The sequence below is a fragment of the Phocoena sinus genome, chromosome 14 (genome assembly GCF_008692025.1).
Source record: "Phocoena sinus isolate mPhoSin1 chromosome 14, mPhoSin1.pri, whole genome shotgun sequence".
In the NCBI taxonomy this organism is placed as follows: domain Eukaryota; kingdom Metazoa; phylum Chordata; class Mammalia; order Artiodactyla; family Phocoenidae; genus Phocoena; species Phocoena sinus.
In genome coordinates, this window is record NC_045776.1 from 68,315,811 (window position 1) to 68,341,396 (window position 25,586).

At 38.7% G+C, this 25,586-nt stretch overlaps 1 protein-coding gene across 5 annotated transcripts in view; it reads left to right on the forward strand.

Moving 5' to 3' along the window:
• Window positions 1-25,586, forward strand: part of TTC28 (tetratricopeptide repeat domain 28) — a 609,537-nt gene that overhangs the window by 430,504 nt on the left and 153,447 nt on the right. For all 5 annotated transcript variants that reach the window (XM_032603706.1, XM_032603707.1, XM_032603708.1 and 2 more), the window contains one exon: window positions 12,567-13,074. In XM_032603706.1, coding sequence (XP_032459597.1) covers window positions 12,567-13,074 — 508 coding nt within the window. The remainder of the gene's footprint in view (window positions 1-12,566; window positions 13,075-25,586) is intronic.

The window sequence follows — 25,586 nt, forward strand, 5'->3', positions numbered from 1 at the left end:
TCCCTTCACCCATATCCTGTATCTTTTCTTATTGCTTTAAATAGAAAATATATGAATCATGTCTTTTTGCTTTAGAACATAGTTCCTTTAACACTTTAGTACATTTTCTGATATTCACTTTTATCCAAACAAGCATACCACTGAAAAACAAATTTAATAACTAATAAGATGAAGAATTTGGTCACAGTTGTAATTAAAAATTTTATCTATCAGTGTAACCTGTATTTAATCCAAACCTATCAGTTTGGATATTTTTATAATAAGCTAATATTTTAAAATGTAATTTAGGATCTTAATTAAAATTTTAGTTTTTCTTCAGTGAACTTATTGTGTTCCTTTTTTAGATCTTGGTGTGATGTCTTCTTCTTTCTTTGGGGATTCCCAAAAAGGAATGTTTATGTGCTTGCATGCCCAAATAATTTCTGTGCCAAAGGAACAGTGACAAATGTCACACAAGGGAAATGACATTTTCAGGTTTTTAAATTAATATAATGAGAGAGAGGAAGGCAGGCACTAATTTAGTACATTTAAATTTTAAATAAATGTGCAAAACAGGTTAAATTAATGTAAATATATGACTTTAAAATTACTTAATTTACTCAATTTTATTGGTATTTAGCATCTATAATAACAGCTAGCAGTAATTACTTGTAATGTGCCAGGCACGATTCTAAGCTCTTTAAGTATATGCTTAAAACCATCCCAAGAGATAGATATCATTACCTCCACTTTATAGATAAGGAAACAAGGACAAAGAGTCAGGAAGATGGCCAGCAGAGACAGAATTTAAACCTAGACAGTTCTAGTCGCTGTATTACCCTGGAATTACTAAGTTCATTATTATTCAGGAGACAGAATCAGTAGCTGTTAGAAAAGTTACTAAAGTTTTACTGAAGTTATTAAAGTTTGCCACTGAATTTGTCACTAAATAGCTGGCTTGGATTTTAGAGGGAAGAGCAGTATGTATTTAAAATATATTACAAACCTCATCTGTTAACATCGTCACATAACTTTAAAGATAATATTTATTATTTAAAATAACACTGTCAGAAATTAATTCTAAGTTGTTCTCTCATATAAATAATTGGCATTAAAGTGAAGATTATTAAATAAAAACTAGTATAATTATAATTTCACAAGTCTAATAAAGTTGGTCTTGGGTGGCTGCTGAATATGAGGGCCAAAAGAAAGGAAAAAGTCAATGCTAACGCTGAGCTTTTAACTAGTTGTTGGAAGAAATAGTGATAACGTTCACTTCTTTCATTAATCATGGAAATCACAAGGCAGACTTAGGAAAGGCAGTGAGGGCTTGAGTTTGAGGTGACTGTGAGATGGTGTGATGGAATGTGGGCAAAGCACAGTGAGGAGGGTAAGAGCTGGGGGCCTGAAGATTTGGGCTCTAGTCCTGCCTTTGCTGGTCATTAGCAGGTTGACCTGCTGCCAAGGTACTTGACATCTCTTGATCTTAGTTTCTATATCTAAAGACATTGAGAAGTAACATTGGTAAGTGGTTTTCAAACCTGCAGGGTGCCATAGATTCTCCCAAGGGTGCTGGGGAAAAAAGTGCATCCTAGTCTAAGTAACCTAAACAGCAACACTTTTAATCACGTAAATCACATGTATTTTTAATATATTTTTAAAAATAAATTAATTTAAAAAATTTTTGGCTGTGTTGGGTCTTTGTTGCTGCTCGCAGGCTTTTCTCTAGTTGCCTTGAGTGGAGGCTACTCTTCGCTGCGGTGCACGGGCTTCTCATTGGGTGGCTTCTCTTGTTGCAGAGCACGGGCTCTAGGCGCGCGGGCTTCAGTAGTTATGGCGCACGGGCTTAGTTGCTCCCTCGGCATGTGGGATCTTCCTGGACCAGGGCTCGACCCGTGTCCCCTGCATTGGCAGGTGGATTCTTAACCACTGCGCCACCAGGGAAGCCCTGTATTTTTTAATTTGATTTAAACAAAGCTTGAAAACCAATGAAATTAGGTGATCTATAAGGCCTCTTCCAGCTCTAAAAATCCTCTGTCTCTTATTCTGAAATCTGAGTTTGGAATCATCCAACAGGGATAGAATTTGAATCTGCCAGGCTGAGCGAAAGTACAGAGAGCTGAGATTGTGGACCATTTATTCCTAAACAGTTAGAAGCCATGAATTTCAGAAACCCTCAGCCTGCATTAGGGCCTGTTCTTTAAAGTGGGAGGGCCATAATGATATTCCTTCATGGATGGTAGCAGAAGTTCTCAGTTGTTTCTTAATTTCCTACATCTTTCTAGGATCCTTGAGGACTCCTTTCCACCCAATTAAAAGATTTCTTGTTTAAATTGTTATCTGCTTGTCCTAGCAAATAAGCTGTCCTTTTCTTGGGTTTTCTTCCTTCCAAGAAATGTCTCTTCTGCCTCTTGTATTTGTACTTGAACACATATGTGTTTTCCATCTTTCTTTCTCTCCACATTTCTCCATTATATCCTGCTCAGCCAAAGCCAGATTTTATGATTCGATATTCAAAGGGTGATTGACTACATTCCAACTCCCTACAAAACGATGTTTTATAGTCTACTAAAATTCGGTTGGCTGGCAAGTGTGAATGGAATAGTTTTGACTGACTAAACAGCACTATGGTAGAATGTCTCTTAACCCCGGTCAAATTATTGCATAAGAACTTGAGTGGTTATGTCGTAAAACTAATTTGAAACTAAGTTATCTGCCTGTCACTCCCGCTAAATAAAACTGAAGATGTAGGTGAAACTGAGAGTGGGAAATAACTTTCCAAAAATCATCTTAATTGATTATTTCAAGTGAGTGAGAGAATTTATCCCCAATCACACTCAACTCCCTAATAGGACTAACCAAGACTCTAAGATTATTACTTGGTCATCATCTTGTGGCCAAGAGCTATGTAGAATGGAATTCTTTATAAAAATCTCTCTAAAGGGATAGCATACAGCTGCAGTGGAAGGTGTTACGTTGTAAAGGAGGGAGGAGAATCCTTAAGTAACCTGGAAGAGATGTTAGGGAGGAACATCTTTCCTCTGTCGTTCAGCATCAGCCTCATCATTTGCAGTCCTTCATGAGGAAGTAGCACACACTCTTGCATTGGCTGCAACTTGGCAGTTACAGCACATAGCACAGATGCCTGTTGTATTGAATCAAGTTTACATGGAGCATCAAGTTAAAAAAAATGAATTCATTATAAACTCTGGCAGTTTTTATGGTATAATTAAAATGTCTAACAGGATACCTTTGGGAAACTAAATGCAGTTTTACTATTTATAGAGCCAGCAGAGGTAGTGTTTCTTGCCAACTTTCATATCTTATGACCTATAAATTGCTCTTAATAGCTAATCTGTCATCCTGGCTTCTCAAACAAGAAAGCTTGTTTCCTTATTAATCTGTTAATTTGCATCTGCAAAGGACATTTACAAATACTTGGTTTGAAAACATTGCTGTATTAATGCTGGCATTATGAGTAATTTATCACCTGTGATAGCAAACTCTTAGGTCTAGGTAATAGATCTTCCTGACATTGTATTATTCTTCCAACCCTAATACAGTTTTGATAAAAATAATTATTGTGAAAGCTCCTCTGGCCCCACAGTATAGGAAAAGCTGACAGGTTACCTATGGAGAAGCTATAACTGTCACTACTTGCTCTCTAAGCTCATAGTAATAGATTCAAACCAACTGTTCCAACTATGGTATAGTAATATGGTAGAAAGAATTCAGATGTACACAAATCACTGTCTTACTTTTTAGTAACAACTGCAGAATATTCCTCCAACGCTAAGTTTAGGAATTGGGACAAACTGGTTAGACTGATTATCATAAACCCAACACCAGTTATTGAGCATGTACAGCATGAAATGATTGAAGACTACTAAAGACCATGTAATTAAAAATTTCCCTGTTTATGTGGTATTTAAATCTCTTCTTCAGGCTGTGGCTGTGAGTTCACAATTCTTAGAGATCCCATTTCAGGAGCTTTCTCCCTACCAAGAGCCTTAACATTTAACTGTTTTTTGGTTTTGTTTTGCTGATTTGTTTTTTCTCTATTGTAATCCAAGAAGGATTTGTGGGAGCAGGAAACAAAACAGCAAAGGGAAGAAATCAGAGTAATGAGAGGATTAGGATCATATCATATGCTGAAGCCAGGGTAGAGTTTGAACATATTATGGGATTCTATGTGGCTGTTAAAAGGAGGCTCTGTATTAAATCATAAGCTTACTGGTGACTCAACAAAAAGGTAAACATGACCGCTTATATGATTCACATTTTTCTTAAGATAAAACCATAGCAGCTGCATTGAAATCTGAAAGAAATTTTTCCACTGGTCCTTATAAAGATGACATCAGGTGGAATTATGGACAACGTCCTCAACAATATAGATTATACATTTTTTGGATTATTTTTGTACAGTTGTTTTTGTGTGTGGCTATTGAGTAAGCAACTCTAGACATTCATGACTGTCATTTAACTTTTATACAGAATTACTTTATCAACTCAGTTGCTGACTAAGGGTAGATTTTTCAGGCTATAGTAACACTCATCAAATAGGGAATGAATGTTATTTAAGACTGTAGGAAGTTTATAGACCTCACAGAACATGATTCAGTCTTCTGTTTCTACAGCTTTGTATTTGGTGGCTATTGATTCCCGCTAAATAGATCTGCAATGTGGGTAATTACTACCAGGTAGACCCTTGTATCTGGGTTAATACAGATTTTAAAGATTAGCTAAGTTTCTGGTTTTAGTACCTAATTCTCCTCAAATTTAGTTTTTCTATAAAAATGACTAAAATTTCATCACCCAGAAACCTATGGTAATTCAAATAATTGAACCACTAGATAGTGTTAACTATAACTATAGTGACTGGAGCCTGAAAATTATTAATTTATGCTCAGTATTGTACTGGTCAGGCTAGGCCAGGTTATGCTGCAATAACAGTAAATTCCCAAATCTTAGTGGCTTATTTCTTGTGCCCGCTGTATATTCATTACAGGTCAGCCAGGGCCCACATTGCTGATTGTCACTTAAATTTCAATTTTGATGGAGCAGTGTGTAGCAAAGAGAAGAGAAAACGTGGTGAAGTACGCACTGGTTCTTAAAGCTTTACATGGATGTGATCACATTTATTGGCCAAAGAAGGTCACATAGCCACTCACACCTGACTTCATGCAGTCAGTGATGTGCAGTCTTACCTGCTTCGAAACAGAGATGCCAGCATATTTGTGAATATCCCTAAAGCCTACCCTAATATCATTAGTGCTTAACATTGATCTTACTGTATTCTAATTAGTTGTTATTTTAGTTAAGCATTTTGTTGTTGTCATTACTACCAGTCTCCCTCCTTTTCAGCTACTTCATGGATATACATGAAAGTCTAAATCTGATCTTGTCAGTCCCCTGCATAAACCTATGGCTGTTATTGCTCCCTGGGTGGATTGTAAATTCTTCAATAGAGGATAAACTGTATGTAGTTAAATGAGCACGAGAGCTACAGTCTGATGTCTGTGGACCTGAACCCTGGCTTTGCTATCAGTGCTATCAGTTGTGTATTCTTAGGCATGTCATTTTATCTCTTTGAGTCTAGCATTATCTCACAAATGAATTTAATAATAACAACACACAATTAAAAGGATTGTTATTAATGATTAAATGAAACAACACACATGGAAGATGCGTTAGATTTTACAAATTGATGGACAGACAGAATTCATCCAAACCCGCCTTTCCAGACTCCCCTCCAACCACTATCCCCACTCCCAGGTCTAACCAGCTTCTTGGTCTCTAATCATTACACACTCTGTCATACTTCATGCATTTGCTTGTGCTGTTTCCATTTCCTAGAATTACCCACTCCCCCAACGAGGAAGACTCCAATTTATTTATTAATTTTTAACTAACAGACTTCATTTTTAGAGCAGTTTTAGATTTACAGAAAATTGAGCAGCTAGTACAGAGTTCCCACATTCCCTTTCTCTTCCCCATTCAGTTTCCCCTCTTAGTAACATCTTGTATCAGTGTGGTACATTTGTTACAATTGAGAAACCAATATTGATATAATATTGTTAACTAAAGTTCATAGTTTACACTAGGGTTCACTGTTTGTGTTGTACAGCCTATGGGTTTTGACAAATGTATGATGCCCTATATCCATGATTATAGTGTCATGCAGAATAGTTTCACTGCCCTAAAAATCCCCTGTGATCCATCCTTTTCGCCTGCTGAAACCACTGATCTTTTTGCTTTCTCTATAGTTTTGCCTTTTCCAGAGTGTCATGTAGTTGAGATCATACAGTGTGTAGTCTTTTTTTTTTTTTTTTTTTGTGGTCTCTCCCGTTGCGGAGCACAGGCTTCGGATGCGCAGGCTCAGCGGCCGTGGCTCACGGGCCCAGCCGCTCTGCGGCACGTGGGATCTTCCCAGACCGGGGCACGAACCCGTGTCCCTGGCATCGGCAGGTGGACTCTCAACCACTGCACCACCAGGGAAGCCCTTAAGACTGGATTCTTTCATTAAAGAATATACATTTAAGGTTTCCTTCATATCTCTTTGTGCCTTGGTAGATCATTTCCTTTTAGTGCTGAATAATATTCTATTGTAAGGATGTATCAAATTTTATTTATCCATTCACCTATTGAAAGACATCTTGGTTGCTTCCAGTTTTTAACAATTGTGAATAAAGGTGTTACAAACATTCACGTGCAGGTTTTTGTGTGGGTGTAAGTGTTCATTTCATTAAGGTAAATAATGCAGGAGCATGATTGCTGGATCATATGCTATGAGTAGGTTTGTAGGAAACTGCCCAACCATCTTCCAAAGTGGCTGTCCCATTTTGCATTCCTATTAGCAATGAATGAGAGTTCCTATTGCTCCACATCTTCACCAGGATTTGATATTGTCAGTTGTCTTAGATTTTCACCATTCTGGTAGATGTGTAGTGGTATCTCGTTGTTTTAACTTGCAGTTCCCTGATGACATATGATGTGGAGCATCTTTTCATATGCTTCTTTGCCACCTACATACAGTCGGCCCTCCATATTTATGGGTTCTGCATCCACAGATTCAACAAACCACATATCAAAAATATTTGAGGGCTTCCCTGGTGGCGCAGTGGTTGAGAGTCCGCCTGCCAATGCAGGGGACACGGATTCGTGCCCCGGTCCGGGAAGGTCCCACATGCCGCGGAGCGGCTGGGCCCATGAGCCATGGCCGCTAAGCCTGTGCGTCCGGAGCCTGTACTCCGTGACGGGAGAGGCCACAACAGTGAGAGGCCCGCGTACAGCAAAAAAAAAAAAAATATTTGAAAAAATTCCAGAAAGTTCCAAAAAGCAAAATTTGAATTTGCCATGTACCAACAACTACTTACATTGTATTTACACTGCATTATGCATTATAAGTCATCTAGAGATGATTTAAAGAATATGGGATGATGTGCATAGGTTATATGCAAATACCATGCCATTTTACGTAAGGGACTTGAGCATTTGCAGATTTTGGTATCCATGGGGGTTCCTGGAACCAATCCCTTGCAGATACTGAGGGAAAACTGTATCTTCTTTGGTGAGGTATCTCTTCAGGTCTTTTGTCCATTTTAAAGTTGGGTTGTTTTCTTGTTGAATTTTAATTTTTTTTTGTTTTTTGTTTTTGTATATTTTGGATACAAGTCCTTTGTCAGATAGGGTATTTTGCAGATATCTTCTCCCAGTCTGTAGCTTGTCTTTTCATTCTGTTCATGGTATCTCTTGCAGGGCACAGTTTTTAATTTTAATGAAGTCCAACATAGCAATTCTTTCTTTCATGGGTCATGCCTTTGGTGTTTTATCTAAAAATTCATTTCCAAACCCTAGGTCCCCTAGAATTTCTCTTATCTTCTAGGAGTTTTATAGTTTTGCATTTTACATTTAGGTCTGTGATCCATTTTGAGTCAATTTGTATGAAAAGTGTAAAGTCTGTGTCTAGATTCACTTTCTTTGCATGTGGATGTCCAGTTGTTCTAGCACCATTATTTGAAAAGGCTGTCCTTTCTCCACTGAATTACCTTTGTTGCTTTGTCAAAAATTAGTTGACTCTGTTTGTGTCTAGAGAATTTTCTTGAGTACATGAATGAATGAACAAATGTACCAACCAACAGACCCCAGAACACTCTAATATCCGTGTAAGCTTTGACCACTTAAAGTGCTTTTACCAACACTATCTGTTGGATATACCAATGATTGCAAAATGCCCCGGAGTAAAGGGTGAATTTTCTTATGTCTACACTTGCAGAAGAGTAATACGAGTAATATGCTTTAGCGTATGAAAATAATGACCCTTCCTGCCATCAGTGGGGCATGCTTCTTTTGTCGTTTTTTTAGTTGTGGTGACATATAACATCATGTTCTATTTTCTGGTCATCTTCTACCACATCTTTGAAATGAATAAAGCTAAGTTAGGGTAGGAAGAGAAATAAAGATCTAAAATTTTTGAGCATCTTCTGTGAGCCTTGAAATGGGCTCTTTACAAGTTCTATCTTATTTAGTACTCATCAGAGCACTGTGAGATATTAATATTCCCATTTACAGATGAGGAAACTGAGGCTCAGAGATGTTGCAGAACTTGTGTAGTATCACACAGTTTGTCCTTTGAACCCATGCATGCCTGATTCCGGAGTCTGCCCCTATTCTTCTATATCCCTCTGCCTCTTGGGTTGCAGGTGGTTAACCCAGTACCTTGGGTTCGTGGGCACTGAACTGGCAAGGAATACAAGGTGTATGTGGATTTGGACAGTGAAGATGAAAAACTGTATTTGTGGTACTAGCTGTGGGTGCATTTCGCCTTTTCTTAAAACTACATGTAATTAGTCAATCAGCAGTTATATCAGATATTCTCTATATGTGCATTTAATCATCCCACAAAATATAACCCTTATAAAATACACACTAAAGGGAAAAACATGCTAGTTGTGAGGAACACGTTTAATTTTGCAAAATAATGTTTAATGGTAGTATCATCAGTGTGGTTTTTTGGGTAGTTTAAGCTTTCTCTATTTCATGTCTCAAACTGAAAGTCCTTAAAGGTGGTTTGAAAAAATATGAGCAAATTTCCTTCTCTAGCTCCATGTCCCACGAAACTGACTCATCAGGTGCAGTTCTTCTGCAAATATTTGGGGCACAGAGCAAGGGGTAATGACTCCTGTGTGCTAAGTCTGCAGCTGGAAATCATGCTTTGGCAAGAACATGAGTAATTTATATCTTGTAAAAAGAGAAAAGTATTGTCTTATTCCAACCAGAGAGTTTGTTAGCATAACTGTTTGTGTGCATTTTGGTATTCAAATACAGATGTTCCAAAATGTTTCCACTGTGGGAAGCAGCTGCTGCTATTCTAGCACAAAAATCTCAAAGATTAATATACAAAGGCAGTGTGAACCTTAGTGATAAGTGCAGCATCTGCTTGAGGTGGGGCCTGTGTTTCCCTGTAGATAGTGGGTCTTCAGATTCTCCTTAACAGCCTGAAACCATGTTTCAGATCTAAGCTTATTCCACAGGAACAGGAACAAAGACAAATGATTAATTTGTAATTCACTTAGCTGATAAATATGATCACATGTTATTTGCCCAGCAGCTGTAAAACACTGGACTTCGTGTCCTGTGACAACTGATATAGGAATATAGACGTTTGGTTGTAATGACTGATGTTTTTGGTGCCGTTACTAGCTTCTGCTTGGTAACAGCGCTCAGCCCAGACGGCCTGCAGTCATAAAACATCCATCCACACCTTAGTGATGCATTTACAGAGAGCTTTACAGTTCACTCAGGACACTCACTTGCACTGCTTCATATGATCCCATCCTAACCTTGAAAAGTACATATGCTGTCATTATCAGAACGGTTTACATATAAAGAAAATACAGGTGAAGAAGTGACATGACTTATCAGGGTTACACAGCCAGGGCCTCTGACTCTAAATTCTATTCCATTCTTATACTACATCAAGCTGCCTTTCTAATTTCAGAGGCTATGATGTGTGCTTCATAAACTATATTGACCTTTCTAGAGTTGCCGGTTTCCAGGACACCTGCGTGAAGAGTCCCAGCCTGATAGCGCTGTCTGTAACCGGAAGGTGCCAGGGAAGAGCTAATGCAATAGTCCTTCCCTCTTTCCTCACAGCCCTAAAGGGGAAATGCCCCAATACTCTCTTTTCTTATGTTTGGGAGAGCTTCAGCAAATGAGCTCCTATGTCTCCTGGCATTTACAGAAATGAAGAACCAGAAGCAGAAGATCCCTGGGCTGTCATTTGGAGTTGCCACATACCACAAGTTTCTAAGAACAGTGATGCCTGGGATGCTGTGCCTGCCCCAGGCCTTATTAATCTATTCCCTGCAGTGTTCAAGGGCTCATTGCCTCCAACCAGATCTACTATTTGGAATTATCTAGTGAATTATTTATGGTTTACACATTTGACAGAGGCTCATGGCTAAGTTTGAAAACACTCAGTTCCTGGGACCTAGAAACCTCTGTCTGGAAAACCAAGGCTCAGAGAAGTTAAGTTTCTGAAGGTCCCAGGGCTAGTAAACATCAGTGCAGTTTTGAACCAAGGGTGTCTGATTCTAAGTCACACTAGCTCCATAGTGAGAGAGCCATGTCTTCCACTTTGAGGGCAGCAAAGATTTGCAGGTGGGAGGGTTTGTGGACTGTGTCCTGCTCTCTAGCCTGGCTTGGGCACAGAAGAACCTCAGAGAATAAGGAGGGGAGGGCCAGTTACAGAAGGAAAGGAAAGAGACTGAGTCCCCCGTCCTGTAGCAAAGGAGGAAAGGAGATTGTCGGGTGTGGGGAGGGGAGTTGTGAGCAGTAGAAAGGCCTGTGTGCACTGTGCCAACAAGAAGTCTTAACTTCTGATCCTGAAGAGGTTCCCGAAGTAGGAACCTGAGGCCAGTACACATCCAAGTGGCTTGCTCTTGGGTGACATCATTGCTGCATCTGCCAGAATCACATTGCTACAGGATTGTGATTTTCATGGAATTGTTTCTGCTTTCCACCACTCAGAAAAAAAAACAAACCCCAAAAGTACATTTCTAAGTGTTTATTTCCTCTCTATTTTCCTCAAGCTTTTTGTTGGAACATCTGTGAAATGATAAAAGCAACTTAAAACTATATGGAACCTTTTGCAGATACACAGTTTGCAAGCATTGTAAAGATGGTCAGTCTCAGTCATTTTGATCAAAACGGCTATTTCACAGGCAAAGAAATAAGGTAGCAAATCACTCAACTATGAAATATTAATAAAAGTGTTCTGAAGTGCATATAGAACACATTTGATAAAGAAATACCCTTACTCCAGGCGGGATGGCCTTCCCTTGTTGTTATTCCCTAGCCTGGAGGCCCTGGTGAAGATCACTTGCCTACTTGTGGCAGAGTTTACCCTTTGTTCTGCCAGGATCACGTATTCATGGTACGAAGAGGGAGCATCATGAAGAAAGGGGGCTACGTGGCTCTAGCTGTAGGCACTGTGTGAAGGAAGGGAAGGATAGGCAAGTTGTTGAATGAAAAGAAGCGCAGGAGAGCTCGGTGTAACTTCCCTTTTATGTCTCTGCAAAGGAGTTAGAAACTAAAGACGAGAATCTAAGACCATCTGCGCTTGGAAAGATTCTAGAACCCGTGTAACATCTCCTTTGTTATTTTTGTTTCCCTTTGGTTCACTATGCCAATATAGAGTCATTTTCATTAAAACCTTTAAGACAAAAAGGGCTCATGTTCTTTTCTTTAGACAAGAACTACTTGAGTGGCAAGCAGTGTGAGGGGACTAGGAAGATAGCATCTTTCTGCACAGAGGCTGGGGTCAGAAGAGAGAGCCTTTAGGCAAGGAAAGCAAAGCTCGAAGGGCAATGTGAGCCTAAGAAGGGGTGGTGAGGCCCCGTGGGGACTACCACATTCAGAGATGTAGTTGTAACTCCCGTTATTTTCCTCTGGGGCTCATCTAATCTAAGCCTTCCACAGTAACCAACACTGATGAAGTCACATTGAGTTAACAAAGATAAGAGAACAGGACCCTCCATTGGTCCTGGGTCACAAAATTATCAATCATCAATCTAAAGATCTCCCTTGCCGTTAATGTATCCATTTGCTGTGGGAGAAGACAAGAACTGAGAAATGCAATTTGAGTGCACTCTTTGAGTGCAAAGAGCCTAGCATGGATTTCTCCTATGAAATTCCTATGCTATATTACATGTAATAATTAATTTTGATTTTCTTCAACATTTTCTTATGCTGCAGAGGTTAATAGCTATTAACAGAGATGTAATATCACAATATTAGAAATGTCAAGTCTTTAAACTAAGATGAAGGTTATATGGCACACAACCTGTTTCTATGAGATTCAGTATTGAATGTTACTGATTAAATTGCCATTGTCTTTTATTAGGAACTTGCTGTTTGGATGTGCTGTTTTTCAGTTCTGCATAGGTCTGCAGACCACTGATAGAAACACCATTAGAAATAGGTTTGGATGGTTATGGGCAAACTCTCTAACATTTTATCTGCTGAAACAAACAAAGCCATTTTCTGATGTGCTTTCTTTTCTCTGCCTTATCCTTTCTCTCCAGGCAGCTTCATCAGCCCTGAGCAGTCTGGGCCACGTGTACACAGCCATTGGAGACTACCCCAATGCACTGGCCAGTCACAAACAGTGTGTTCTTCTCGCCAAGCAATCCAAAGATGAGCTTTCTGAAGCCCGAGAGCTCGGCAACATGGGAGCTGTGTATATTGCCATGGGTGATTTTGAGAATGCTGTGCAGTGCCATGAGCAGCATCTGAAGATAGCCAAGGACCTGGGCAACAAGCGAGAAGAGGCCCGCGCCTACAGCAATCTGGGCAGTGCCTACCACTACAGGAGAAACTTCGACAAGGCCATGTCTTACCACAACTACGTGCTGGAGCTGGCTCAGGAGTTGATGGAGAAGGCCATTGAGATGCGGGCCTATGCTGGCCTGGGCCATGCTGCCAGGTGCATGCAGGATTTGGAGAGAGCTAAACAGTACCATGAGCAGCAGCTGGGCATCGCTGAGGATCTCAAGGACCGGGCTGCAGAGGGGCGAGCGTCCTCCAATCTGGGTAAGGACAGGATTGCTTGCGGGACCCAGGGTCAGGGCCAAGGGCTAGAAATAGCTGGAGTAACCCACTATCTTTTACAGGAATCTGTGTGTTTATATTCAAAAGTATCTCCTCATTGTGTGTGTTTTATATTTCCTTCAGATATATGTCCTTGGAGCCTGCCTGCTCTAAATCACAGGATCTTTTCTGTCATCACAGTGCTCTGAGGATTAGAACTCTGAAATACTGGAAAAACAAAACACCCCAACCTTTTAATCTGTCTAGAGAGAAGAACGACCAGATTTATCTAATTAGAGAGAAGGGGGATGAAGTGAAGAGACAAAGCTATGTTTGGTTTAAATGAAAGGGAAGCTTGCTAGGAAGTCATCAATGGAAGGGAATTCGAGAGGATTTTTGTTTAGAGGGAGTTCTTTACTTGGTGACTTTAACCTCAAAGGGAATATATTTTTGTGTATTCACAAATGATGTTGATAGTTATAGTGTAAATGTAAAATTATTTTTTGAAAAATTTAAATAAGATAGATTTGCAGTCTATGGTTTGATAGGACTTGGTTACAGTTAAGATATTTATAGATTTGGGGGAATTTATATGGAATGGTAAGAAGTGATAAGTATTAGTAACTGGCTACTTTTTAGAAGATATTGTTATCTTTTCTTGGTACCCAAACAGATGTTGGTACATAATGAATGAAAGGAACAGATGTGTTCAGAAGTATAAGCAGAACTCATCCTTGTGCCTGGATCCCATGGTTTGTTATGTCCACAGGGACTCAGGGTGGGGAGAGGACAAGAAGACGGTGACCTTATTCGTATTAGTGTATGCTTAGCGGATATTAGTGGCAATGCACTGTAAAAGTCAGTCCCCTTTTCTTTCGTGACCTACAAAACCCTATTTCTCTTTATATAATTTTAGCACTACGTCTCCCTCCCCTCTACCTCCGCTTATTGTAACCATATGTTTCGTGAATATGGTTGTTTGAAAAAGTCTGGCACATCCCTGGAGATGATGCTGAAGATGGTATTGAGATCAGAATGAGAATCTAGAGAGCCTGATAAAAACCGTAGAAATAAGTTCTTGGTATGATATATTCATCCAACAGATTTTAAGTATTTATTGAATCATACTATGTGCTGAATCCTGGAATAATTGCCTTACGTGATAGAGAAGTTTGAAAAAAAAATCCTTGCCCTCAAAGAGCTTATAATTTAGTTGGGAAAATAAGATTAATACATAGGACAACAGTGTTAATGATGTTGTGTTGCCATGAAATTCCCAGAAGGGAGGCCCTGAGGGCTGGGAATAGTCTGGAAAGCTTCTTGGAGGAGATGACGCCCAGGTGGACCTTGAAGAATAGCTGAGATTTGGTCAGAAATGGGATGGCATTGATGGCAAGGAGTATGTGAAAGAAGAAGTTGATTCAATAGGTTGGCATATCTGAGGGATAGTGGCATGATTAGCCTTCAGGAATGTGCTAGAGGATGGTAGAAGATTATTATGAAAACTAGGCAAGGAATTGTTAGTGAACAGGAACTCCTGAAGGTTTTGAAATGTAGAAGTGAGAACATTGACTAGATATTTAAGGAAGACAAGTCTAGCAGTGGCACACAGGATAGGTTGGAGGGCTTGAAACCTGGAGTGTAGAAGGCTGTGCATATTGGACAATTCATATTTCTCTATCATTTTGTGTCAGAAATCTATCATTTTGATTAGTTGTATTTATTTTCCAAAGACTTTGTTCATTTTATCTAAATTGTTGAATTTATTGGCATAAAGTTGTTTATAATACTTACTTATTTTCCTTTTAATGCTTGTAAGATATATAGTGATATGTCCTCTTTCATTTCTGTTATTGGTAGTTTGTGTTTTGTACCTGTACTAACTCCCTCCCCCCTTTCTGGGTCATTCTAGCTAGAGATTTATCAATTTTCTTGCTTTTGCTTTTGTTAAGTTTTTTCTATTGCTTGTCTATTTTTTAATTTCATTTTTCTGGTCTCATTTTTATCATTTTCTTCCTGCTGCTTTCTTTGGGTCCTCTTTCTAGCCTCTCAAGGTTGAAACTTAGGTCATTGATTTTAGACTTTTAAAATTTCTAATACAAGCATTAAAAATATCCTCTAAACACTGCTTTAGCTGCATTTAATAATTTTTGATGTATTATGTTTTTACCTTCGTTGGGTTTAAAATATTTTCTAAAATTGTTTGTGATTTCCCTTTAACCCCCATGTTGTTTAGAAGTGCTGTTTAATTTAAAACATTTGGGATTTTCCTAGAAACTTTATTGTTATCAAATTCTAGTTTACTTCTATTGCAGTCAGAGAACATACTTTGTAGGATTGCAATAGGTGTCTCTACAGATGTTGTTTAGGTCTAGGTAGTTGATGGTGTTGTTCAGATCATCTTTGTCTTTTTTGATTTCTTTGTCTATATGTTTTGTCAGTTGCTAAGAAGGAAGTTGTTAAAATCTACAACTGTTAGTGTGGACTTGTCTGTTTTTCCATTTAATTCTGTGAAACATGGCTTCATGTACTTTGAAGCTTTCTCTTTGGGCAAATATTCATTTATGATCGTTTTTGTCTTTCTGACAGATTGGCCCTTTTATCATTATGAAATGTCCCTTTTTATCATTGGTCATGTCTTTTTTTCTTGAACTACTTGATCTGATACAAATATATCCACTCCTACCTGCTTATGCTTACTTTTTGTGTTTTCCATTTTTTTTCTGTTTTTACTTCCTATTTCTTGGTGTCTTTAGTTTGTTAACTGCAGATAACATCTAGCTAGGTCTTGCTTCTTTATTGATTTTCACAATTATGGCCTTTTAATTAGAGAATTTCATCATTTAACAGTTAATGTAATTATTGGTTTTGTTAGATTTAGGTCTGTTATTTTACTGTTGGTTTTCTGCTTGTCCCATTTATATTTTGTTCTCTGTTCTTCCTTTCCTGCTGTCTATGGGTAAATTTAATCATATAGACTTTATTTTAACTTGTCTATTTGCTTTTTAGCTCCATCTTTGCATAACTTTTTAATGGTTGCTCTAAGGATGGCATTATATATCCTTAACTTTTCATGGTTTACTTTGAGCTACCATTGTACCACTTCCTGTAAAATATAAGTACATTATGACCTTGTAGGTCCACTTACTCCCCACTCCCTGTACTTTATGCTGTAGTTGTCACATTTATTACTACACCTATATTCTTTTTAAACTCCACAGTACAATGTTAGTTGTTCTATTTTATGTTATCATTTTAAATGATTAAGAGGAAAAATAATGTTTTCTGTTTATCCACTTATTTATCATTTCTTGTACTTGCATTCACTCTTGAAGATATGAGTTTCCATCTGGTATTATTTCCCTTCAGCCTAAAGAACTTCATGTAGCATTTCTTGTAATGCAGGTCTGCTAGTGATGAATTCTCTTCATTTTGTTTACTTTAAAATGTGTTTATTTCACCTCATTCTTGAAGGATATTTTTTGCTAGATACAGAATTCTAGGTTGGCAGTTTTTTTTTTTATCTTTCAGTGGCTTAAAGTAGTCTTTCCAGTGTCTTTTGGCCCCCATTATTTCTGATAAGAAGTCAGTGGAATTAATAATCTGTATGGTGTATGCTAATTTTTTCTTGACAGTTCACAAGATTTCTTCTAAATTTGGTTTTCAGCAGTTTATGATATGCCTAAATGTGGCTTTCTTTGTATTTTTTCCTTCCTATGGTTCTTTGAGCTTTTGAATCAGCACATATATATCTTTGCCTGAATTTAGGGAATTTTTACCTATTATTTTTTAAATATTTCTTTTTGTTCACTCCCTCTCTTCTCTGTTTATCTCTCTGCATTACTTTGGGCCTTTTGATTTTGTCCTATATATTGCTGAGGCTCTGTTCATGTTTTTAATTTTTTTTCTCTGTATTCTTCAGATTTGAAAATTTCTGTTAATCTTTCTTCAAGGTCACTAACTCCTCTGTCATCTCCAATCTTCTGATAAACCTATCTGGTGGTGCAGAGTTTGGGATTCCCCAAGACTACTCTCACTCCTGACATCAACAGCAAGCAAGGGTCACCCTCAGGTTCAGTAACTAGGAGGACTCACAGAATTCACTGAAAGTTATTGTTATACTCATGGTTATGGTTTATTACAGTGAAAGCATACAGATTTAAATCAGCCAAGGGAAGAGGCACATGGGTTAGAGTTCAGGAGAATTGTAAGCACAAAGCTTCCAGTTGTGTCATGGATGGTGCTAACTCTTCCAAGCAGCAATATGTGACAGTATGCACAGAGACTCCCTTGAGCTTTCTTTTCCAAAGTTTTTATTGCATCTTGGTCACAGAGATATGGTTGACCACCTGCATGAGTGACCTTAGTTTCCTGCCCCTCTGGAGGTTGAGCTGAGAGCCCCCACTGTAAATCATACTGTTAGCATTGACTCTCTGGCATGGTCAACACCCTCAAAGACTCTTAGGTTGGGCATTCTGAGGGCTTCGAAATTATCTCCCAGAGCCAGGGGCAAAGGCTGGACCTCTCTGGGCAAGGTTAATTCTTTACAGCATTGGTGCATTTTAAAATTTAGATATATATTATATTTTTAGCTCTAGAATTTCCATTTGGTTCTTTTAATTAACATTTCAGCTTTCCTGCTAAGATATATGTGTTTATTCATTACATGTATATTTTCTTTCACATAACTGGCCCTAGTTATTACAAAAGCTTATAAAACCTTGTCTGCTAATTCCATGTGGGTCATCTCAGAGTTAGACCCTATTGATTGCCTGTTGTTGATGTTATTTTTTTAACAGCTTGATTGAGATATAATTCACATAGTATACTATTTATACATTTAAGGTGTGTAATTCAGTGGTTTGTAGTATAGTCACAGAATTGTGCATTGATTGCCTTTTGTTTTGAGTTGTTAGTCACATTTTAATGTACTCTTTGAAAAGGGATTATATCCAACATTGTCAGTGATACTTTATAGAGACTCTGGATTCTGATATATTTCTCTTAATAGTATTGATTTTTGTTGTAGTTGTTTTACCAGTTAACTTGACTTAATTCAAGCTCCAAATTCTGTCTTCCCTGTGTTGGGTAGCAGCTAAAATCTCTGTTCAGGTCTTTCAGCTTGCTTAGATTTGGCCTTGCGCATGCATATTTCATGAGTTAAACAGAGATCTGTGTAGAATTACAAATCCAAGCCTCTCCACTATGGCTCTCTCTGGGATTTTTCCTTTGGTTCTTCAAGCCAGAAAGACAATGTGTTTCTACCTGAGTTTTAGCCTCACCACACGGCACTAATGGGGTTTGCCCTCTGGTCCCTGTCCCTGCAAAATGTCCTCTGGCATTTCAAAAATGGGAAACTTACCCAATGCCTTTCCCTTCTGCAAAGAGTCAACTCCAACCTCCCTACAGTTTCTCACGTGCTTTTGGTTGCACTCCAGTGTTTTTAGATAAATTCCTCCCCCTGCTTCCTCCATGCTGGCCTCCTGCCCCCTCCATGCCAGCCCTTCTGCCTGCCCCCTGTCAGACTTTATAGTTGTTATCTATAGCAGGGTGGCTCTGAAAGGAGGTACTCCTCCATTACTGGAAGTGGAACTCCTCCTATCCATGTTTAACCCATTGCAATTTGATTTGCACCTTTTGTCCCCTGAAAAAGATCAACAGTGATCTCCAGATGGCTCAGTTGAGAGATCTCTTGACAGTTCTAAATTTCCCTAATCAGTATGCAACATTTGGCAGCCTTTACTAAGTTTTCCTTGAAATTCTCTCCTCTAGTTTCTGTGAAGCACCACTGTCCTGATTTTCTTCTTGGCTGCTCTTTCTGTACCATCTTCATTGGCTTTTCTTATCCTTCTTTTTTAAAAATGAACAATTTTAAAAGTTACAGAAACAGTACTTACTTTGGTAAAAAATTCTTATGGTATGAAAGTGTATAAAGTAGAAAAAGGAGGTCCGCCCCGGTCCACCCCCTTGCATACCTTCCCATGTCCCACTTTTCAGAGTTAAGTACTGTTAACAATTTGGTTAGACTCTTTCCAGACCTTTTTACTATGCACATAAACACATGGTAGTATAATCATATATGTAAATATACACATGTGTGTACAGATTGTTCCTTTTTAAAAAACTTGGATCATAACATATGTGCTTTTCTGCCACCTGCTTTTTTTATTCCGCCTTCCCTCTTAGGCTTCCCTCTGTGTCATTACTCAGTTTCCCTACATTATTTTTAATGGCTCTTTTCCATTGTATTGCCACTTGTTAAATGTGGGAGTTCTTGTATTTTGTTCCTTGATTCTTTCCCGTTCTTTCTTTGTATCTCTCTATCATTTTTACCACTATATCTTCAACTACTGCTTCAATGTCCATTGTTTCTAAATCTATATTCACCAGCTCTGACCTCCTGCCTGAGATCATTTTCATATGCCTAGTAGATGCTTCTGATTTTCATGCTGATCAGTCCAAGTTTGTGAGTTCAAATGTGAAATATCTTTTTCCTAAATTAACTGCTTCTCCTAGCTTTCCTTATTCTGTTGATGACAGGCCCATTCTTGTAGTTATCTCTATTAATTCACTATTGCTGCTGTAACAAATTGCCATGAACTTAGTGGCTTCAAATAACACAAATGTTTTCTCTTACAGTTCTGGAGATCAGGAGTCTGAAATCAATTTCACCAGGCTAAGGTCAATGTCAACAAGCCTGGTTTCTTGGCTCTAGGGGAGAATCAGCTTCTAATGGCTGTGTGTATTCCTTGGCTTGTGGCCTCTTCCTCCAACTCCAGAGTGCATCACTCCAATCTCTGCTTCTGAGTCATCACATTGCCTTCTCTTCTGTCCTAACTCCTCTTGTATTCCTCTTAAAAAAAAAAAAAAAGACTGTTGTGATTACATCAAGCCCACTTGAGTAATCCAGAATAATCTTCCCAAGATCCACAGTTTAATCACACCTCCAAAACCCCTTTTGTCGTGTAAAGTAACATTCACAGGTTCCTGGGATTAGAATGCAGAGACTGGGGACCGGGGAGCGGGAAGATCATTCAGCCCATTATACAGTCCTGACTTAGAAATCTAAAGTCATCATTGATTTCTTACCCCATCCCCCTTTTTTTCAGTTGACACTCAATCTAACAGTTGTCAAGTAAGTATTCTCATTAAGGTTTTTTCTTTCCCTTGCTCCTTCCTTGTTGCCCAGTCTGTTGCAATAACCAACTAGCTGGGTTTTCCTTGCTACCATTCCCTCCCTCCCAAGTCTCCTCCATCCCACACACCAATAGTAGACTGACCTTCCTAAACTGTACCTTAAAATGGGGACTATCACGATTTCCATTCTTTAATTCTACTACTCCTCTGTACATACTCTTTGCCTAAAACTGTGTTTTTCCATCTTCCCTAATTTAGCCACACTGACTATACTTCTTGCTTTAATGTATTTTCTCAAGCTATTTCTTCTACTTAGAAGAACTTCTCTGTCCCTATCTTGCTTATCTAAAGTTTACCCATCTTTTTAGGATTATCCCAAGTACTATTCACTTCTTTTTCTTTTTTTTTAACTATTCACTTCTTGAAGCCTCTCTTGATAACAAGTTCTTTACCTTGTCTGAGTCCTGTGTCCACTTTTTAAATTTCTCTTATTCTATTTCTATTCAATCATAAAATATGGTTATTGGTGTACTTGTATAGTTACCTCCACTGGATTAAAACTCAGTAGAAGTATAAACACTATTCTACTCCACAGTCTCTGTATCTCTGAGTATAACCCCTTAGACACAGTGAGTACTCAGTGTTTATATGGTTAGATTGAATGAGTCAAAGCTTATGCCAAGATGTTGTGCCCCAGTGATTGGAAGAACAGTGGTGCCTTTGGAAAGAAACAGGAAAGCTGAGAGGAGGAACTTCCCCAAAGTAGTTCTTTATCAAACGTGGTGAGTTTGTTTTATACATGCCCAGTATGTATTTCTCTCAATGTAACATGAGCAAATAGAATTGGAAACAAGTATTAAGATGGCATCATCCTAATGACATCTATGAGATAAGGGAGGAAAGCCAGTCAGGGAGACTGAGTCAGGATCACAGAGGGTGGAGGTGACCCAGGTAGAGTTCAGGGAGAAGAGAGCTTCAGGATGTGGAGGGCTTATCACTTAAATCAGAGAAGCCAGGGAGAATGAGATTTGAGTCACTAAGAAGGTTTTTTGACATTAGAAGCTTTCTGTGCACATCTGAGGGGTAGTGGATAGAACTTATGGAGATAGAGAAAAAGAGAAGGTAGAGATGATGAGAAATCTTTATCCTTTGGTGGTCAGCATATACTAATATTTACTATCCACCTTTTAGATGCTTTAAAATAAAACAAGTAGAAATGATTTAGACTCTTTAGATTTCTTATGAACAACAAAGAATAGCCTAGACTTTTTCTAAGTATGTCTTACTTGTGAAAATAATGCTAATGTAAATTTTGGCTTGGAAAATGTCCATCTTTTCTTTTATGCTCAAAACAACTGTAGTTGCATGACAGTATTTCTGTAGCCTCTGTTTTTTTGGTAGCCTTCTTTGTGGTTCTAATTTAGGCAGTTTGGAGTCAAATCTCAGTTAGGCTGCAAAGTAGGTCACTAGAGTAAAGCCTCAGTTAAAGTGCTCTCACTCCGATCATCCCAGATCTTCTCATTCACTGGGGAGGCAGGCAGAAATGCCTCTCATTTTACTTTGAGATAAACTGCAATTAGGAAAATGAGACGGGAGATAATTAGAAGGATAGCCGCTTCCTTCCTTCCTCCCTCCTTCCCTTCCTTCCTCCCTTCCTTCCCCCCTTCCTTCCCTCCCTCTCTCCCTCGTTCTTTCTTTCCTACTTGCTCTCTTGCACTCTCTCTCACTTTCTTTCTCCCTCTCTTTCCCTTTCTTCCTCCCTCCCTCCTTCCCTTCCTTTTCCTTCTTTCTCTTTCTGGATGTTGGTGACCACTTAGCTTGCCACCATGCCCCTAGAATACATACAAAACTGAACACATTGTAGGAGCCACGTCCCATGTACAGCAGTGTAAGAGCTGTTCTGTTTCTAGTATTGGGTCAAACATGAGAGATGGAAAGTGCTTCCCACCAAGGCCTAGGGTGAAATATCTAATAATCTATCTATGGAAAATAATTCACAATTTTAAAATATCTGTACCTTTTTAGTCAAAAAGACATTTGCTGTCTACAAAGTAGCTTTTTTGGGAAAGAAAGGGAAATGGGACTAGTGTTTTTTTTTAATTATTTTATTTTATATTGGAGTATAGTTGATTAACAATGTTGTGTTAGTTTCAGGTGTACAGCAAAGTGATTCAGTTATACATATTCATGTATCTATTCTTTTTCAAGTTCTTTTCCCATTTAGGTTATTACAAAATATTTAGCAGAGTTCCCTGTTCTATACAGTAGGTCCTTGTTGGTTATGTAGTTTAAATATATCGGTGTGGGACTAGTGTTCATTAACTCATTTGTTCACTTAATCATTCATTTGCTCAACAAATATTTATTGAACATTAGTTATGTGATAGGCACTGTGCTATATTTTATGAATAAAACTGACATAGTTCCCATCCCCATGGAGCTTATGGCTTTTCATTTAACAGGCATATATTGAGACCTGCTCTGTGTCACATATTTATATTCATTTTCGTATTTAATCATCTCCACAAACCTATGAGGTCAAGAGTATTAATTAATTTTAAATATGAGAAAATCACAGCCCAGGTAGGTTAAAAAAAAATCTTGACCCATTTAATTTCAAGAGACCTGTAGCATAAAAGATGTATTAAGATCTCATAAGATGATGCTTGGCTTTTTCTTTTCCATGTTTTCAAACCAACCTGGTAGTCATGTGCTGAAGTAAACGTTCGGTAGCAACTCTGGTGGGTATACTTCATTCCTCTTATTTATAGTGCAGCAAAATGATAGTCACCAGAAATGGTGACTCTCAGCTGTTCTAATTCTAGGATTTAAGAAATATCACCTAAGTAACTTTTATAAAAATTATATTTAACAATTAAATTCTGGCAATCTAAATCAGAAAAATTTGAATTCCCAAAGAAAGGTGGAACAATATTGCATGTTGTATACATAACAAACACACATTGCACCTTAATTATATAGTATTCCTGATTACATTTTATGAATTAAATATTCAATAAATGCTGTGAACACATGTAAAACACAGTCCTGAAAAAAATCTTATAATAAATTTCTTTTGTAAGAGAAAAATATTCTATAATATGGCAGTCACTCTCTTTTACCTGTTTTTCACATTTCAATTTTTATATGTTGGGTTTTCTTTAGGTGGAGAAGAGGTCTAGCTTTACGAGTAAAATGTTAATAATAATTGTAGGTAGTATTTAATTTACACTAATTAGGTGTTTTTCTTTGAAAATCCACAGTATGATTATGGAACCATGTTCAGAATAACCATTCCAGATGTTGAAGAGTCCATGAGACCTCACATAGAAATTCTTGCTTCAGCAATGCAGTTTCATTATATTTGTGTCTTACAGTACTTGTTTGCCTTTCTTAATAGCAAACAAGTATGCTATGAGTTAAATTATTATTATTCCTTTTCACTGACGAGGATCCAGAGGTTAATGAATGTCTGTAACTCACCCAGGGTTGTAGAGGCAGAGTTGAGGCTAGACTTCAGGTCTCTGATTCCATGTCCACAGATCCTGCCATGAGGAAACATTCCCACTAGAATGGTAGATTCCAGTGGGAGCCGTGCTGAGATCACTCAGCCTAGGGCTAAAAGCCAAAGATGTTTCTTCTGCACCCACCCCCACCCTCCATATACAGGAAAGATGAGAAAGAAGAAACACCACTGGAAGGGCTCTAGGCCACCTTGCAACAGCGGTCCCTGCTTGTGCCCATGTACAAGACAGCCAGTGCTCCCAGAAAAGTACAGGCCCTGTCACCTTGGAACAGCCCTTTCTCTTCTTCTCCTAGAGAATCTATTTTCTGTTGATTACTTGCACTGAGCTAGATACTGTGCATACATTATTTCATTTCATCCCCATTACAAACCTATGTGGTAGGCACAGAAGTAAAGGTACTGGCCCAGAATCATACAGTTTATAAGCAGCGGAGGCAAGATCCAAACCCTGGTCTGTGTGCTGTCTTCTACGACAGCCCACAGGCCCCCTCTGAACCCCACACATTTATTGAACTGTTAGTTGTTCTGCTTGAGAAGCATAGACGAGACTACACAGATTGTCAAAGTCTAATAATGTCCACAATACAGAAAGCCAAACCACACACCTCTGCTTTTCTTTCAAAGCAATTCCTGTTCGGGTCATGAAAAGGGGAAAAATGTGTCCCAGAGCTTGAAACAGATTTTTCTAGACATCTAAAAGATAGTAACAAGAATGTACTTTCCCTGTTTGAAAGGAGAGATGAAAAATGGAGAGCATCAACCAAAGCAGGAGATTTTTCTGATCAAGCACTAGAGAACTCACAGAAAATGATTCAGACCCTCATTACGGTTGTGACATGCACATCCTGTGCTGTGCCTCACACCTATCAGTACCTAATAAATATTAATAATATTTATTCTCTCCTTTAGGTCAAGATTTGTCACCCTGCTTGTCTAGACATTGCTATTTAAAAGGAGCTGTGATTTGCTTACAGATACAGCACGTCTGTAAACATGTGAGCAGCAGCAGACGGAGCAGTAAATCTTGGTCAGAGCTGCGCTTTGGATGGTTGCAGGAGAGGCTGCAAAACTGTTGTTGGAATAATGAAGTGGATGCTTACTGCCAGGTCCCAGAGTTCTGTCTCCAGCAGGCAGAGTCTAGCAGTAAATTAGCTTATGTTTCAGCTTGGCAGTTGGCACTTGGTTCATTTGTAGATGCTAATTGTAATCTGATGTTATCAGCAGCAGGTAATTGAAATGGGCTTGATGAATTACTTAATTTCTTTTAATAGCTGAGTCTTCAAGAACTGAATAAAGAAGATAAGGTGATCAGGAGGAAAATACAACAGCTCTGTCTTTCTAATTAGTGCTTGGAGGTTTTTTCTTCTTTACACAAATGATTATGAACATGTGAGGCTGAATAGGTGTATGAGTCAAAAGGCCCCCATGGGGGCATTTCCCATTAGGCAGCCCAGTCCTGAGCATTGATAACACTTCTGTTAGGACTTCAGAAGGGAACATTTGAGGGATCACTTTGGAGAATGTTGATTTCCGAACACCATTCTGTTTTCCCAGACTTAGGTGGGCCTTCTGGGGGTATTGCCACTTTGGCATTCACTCTACCTTCAGCCCTTCTTGTGTGGCTGTTTCTTGTGAGCAGTGCTGCCTGGCACCATGCAGTGAGCAGGGGAGCCTCGCAATGATGTTAGTCTTTGGCTCCTGCCACCCATACCTGGCACTAGCACTTCCCACACCTGCCCGTCCCTAAGTCTTTCCATCTGTAGCAGCTCCTGTGTAGCCATTTGCTTTGCCAACAATGGTGGGTGCAGATGTGACCCTGGGTCCTGCCATCTGTGCTGGACACTTCATATTG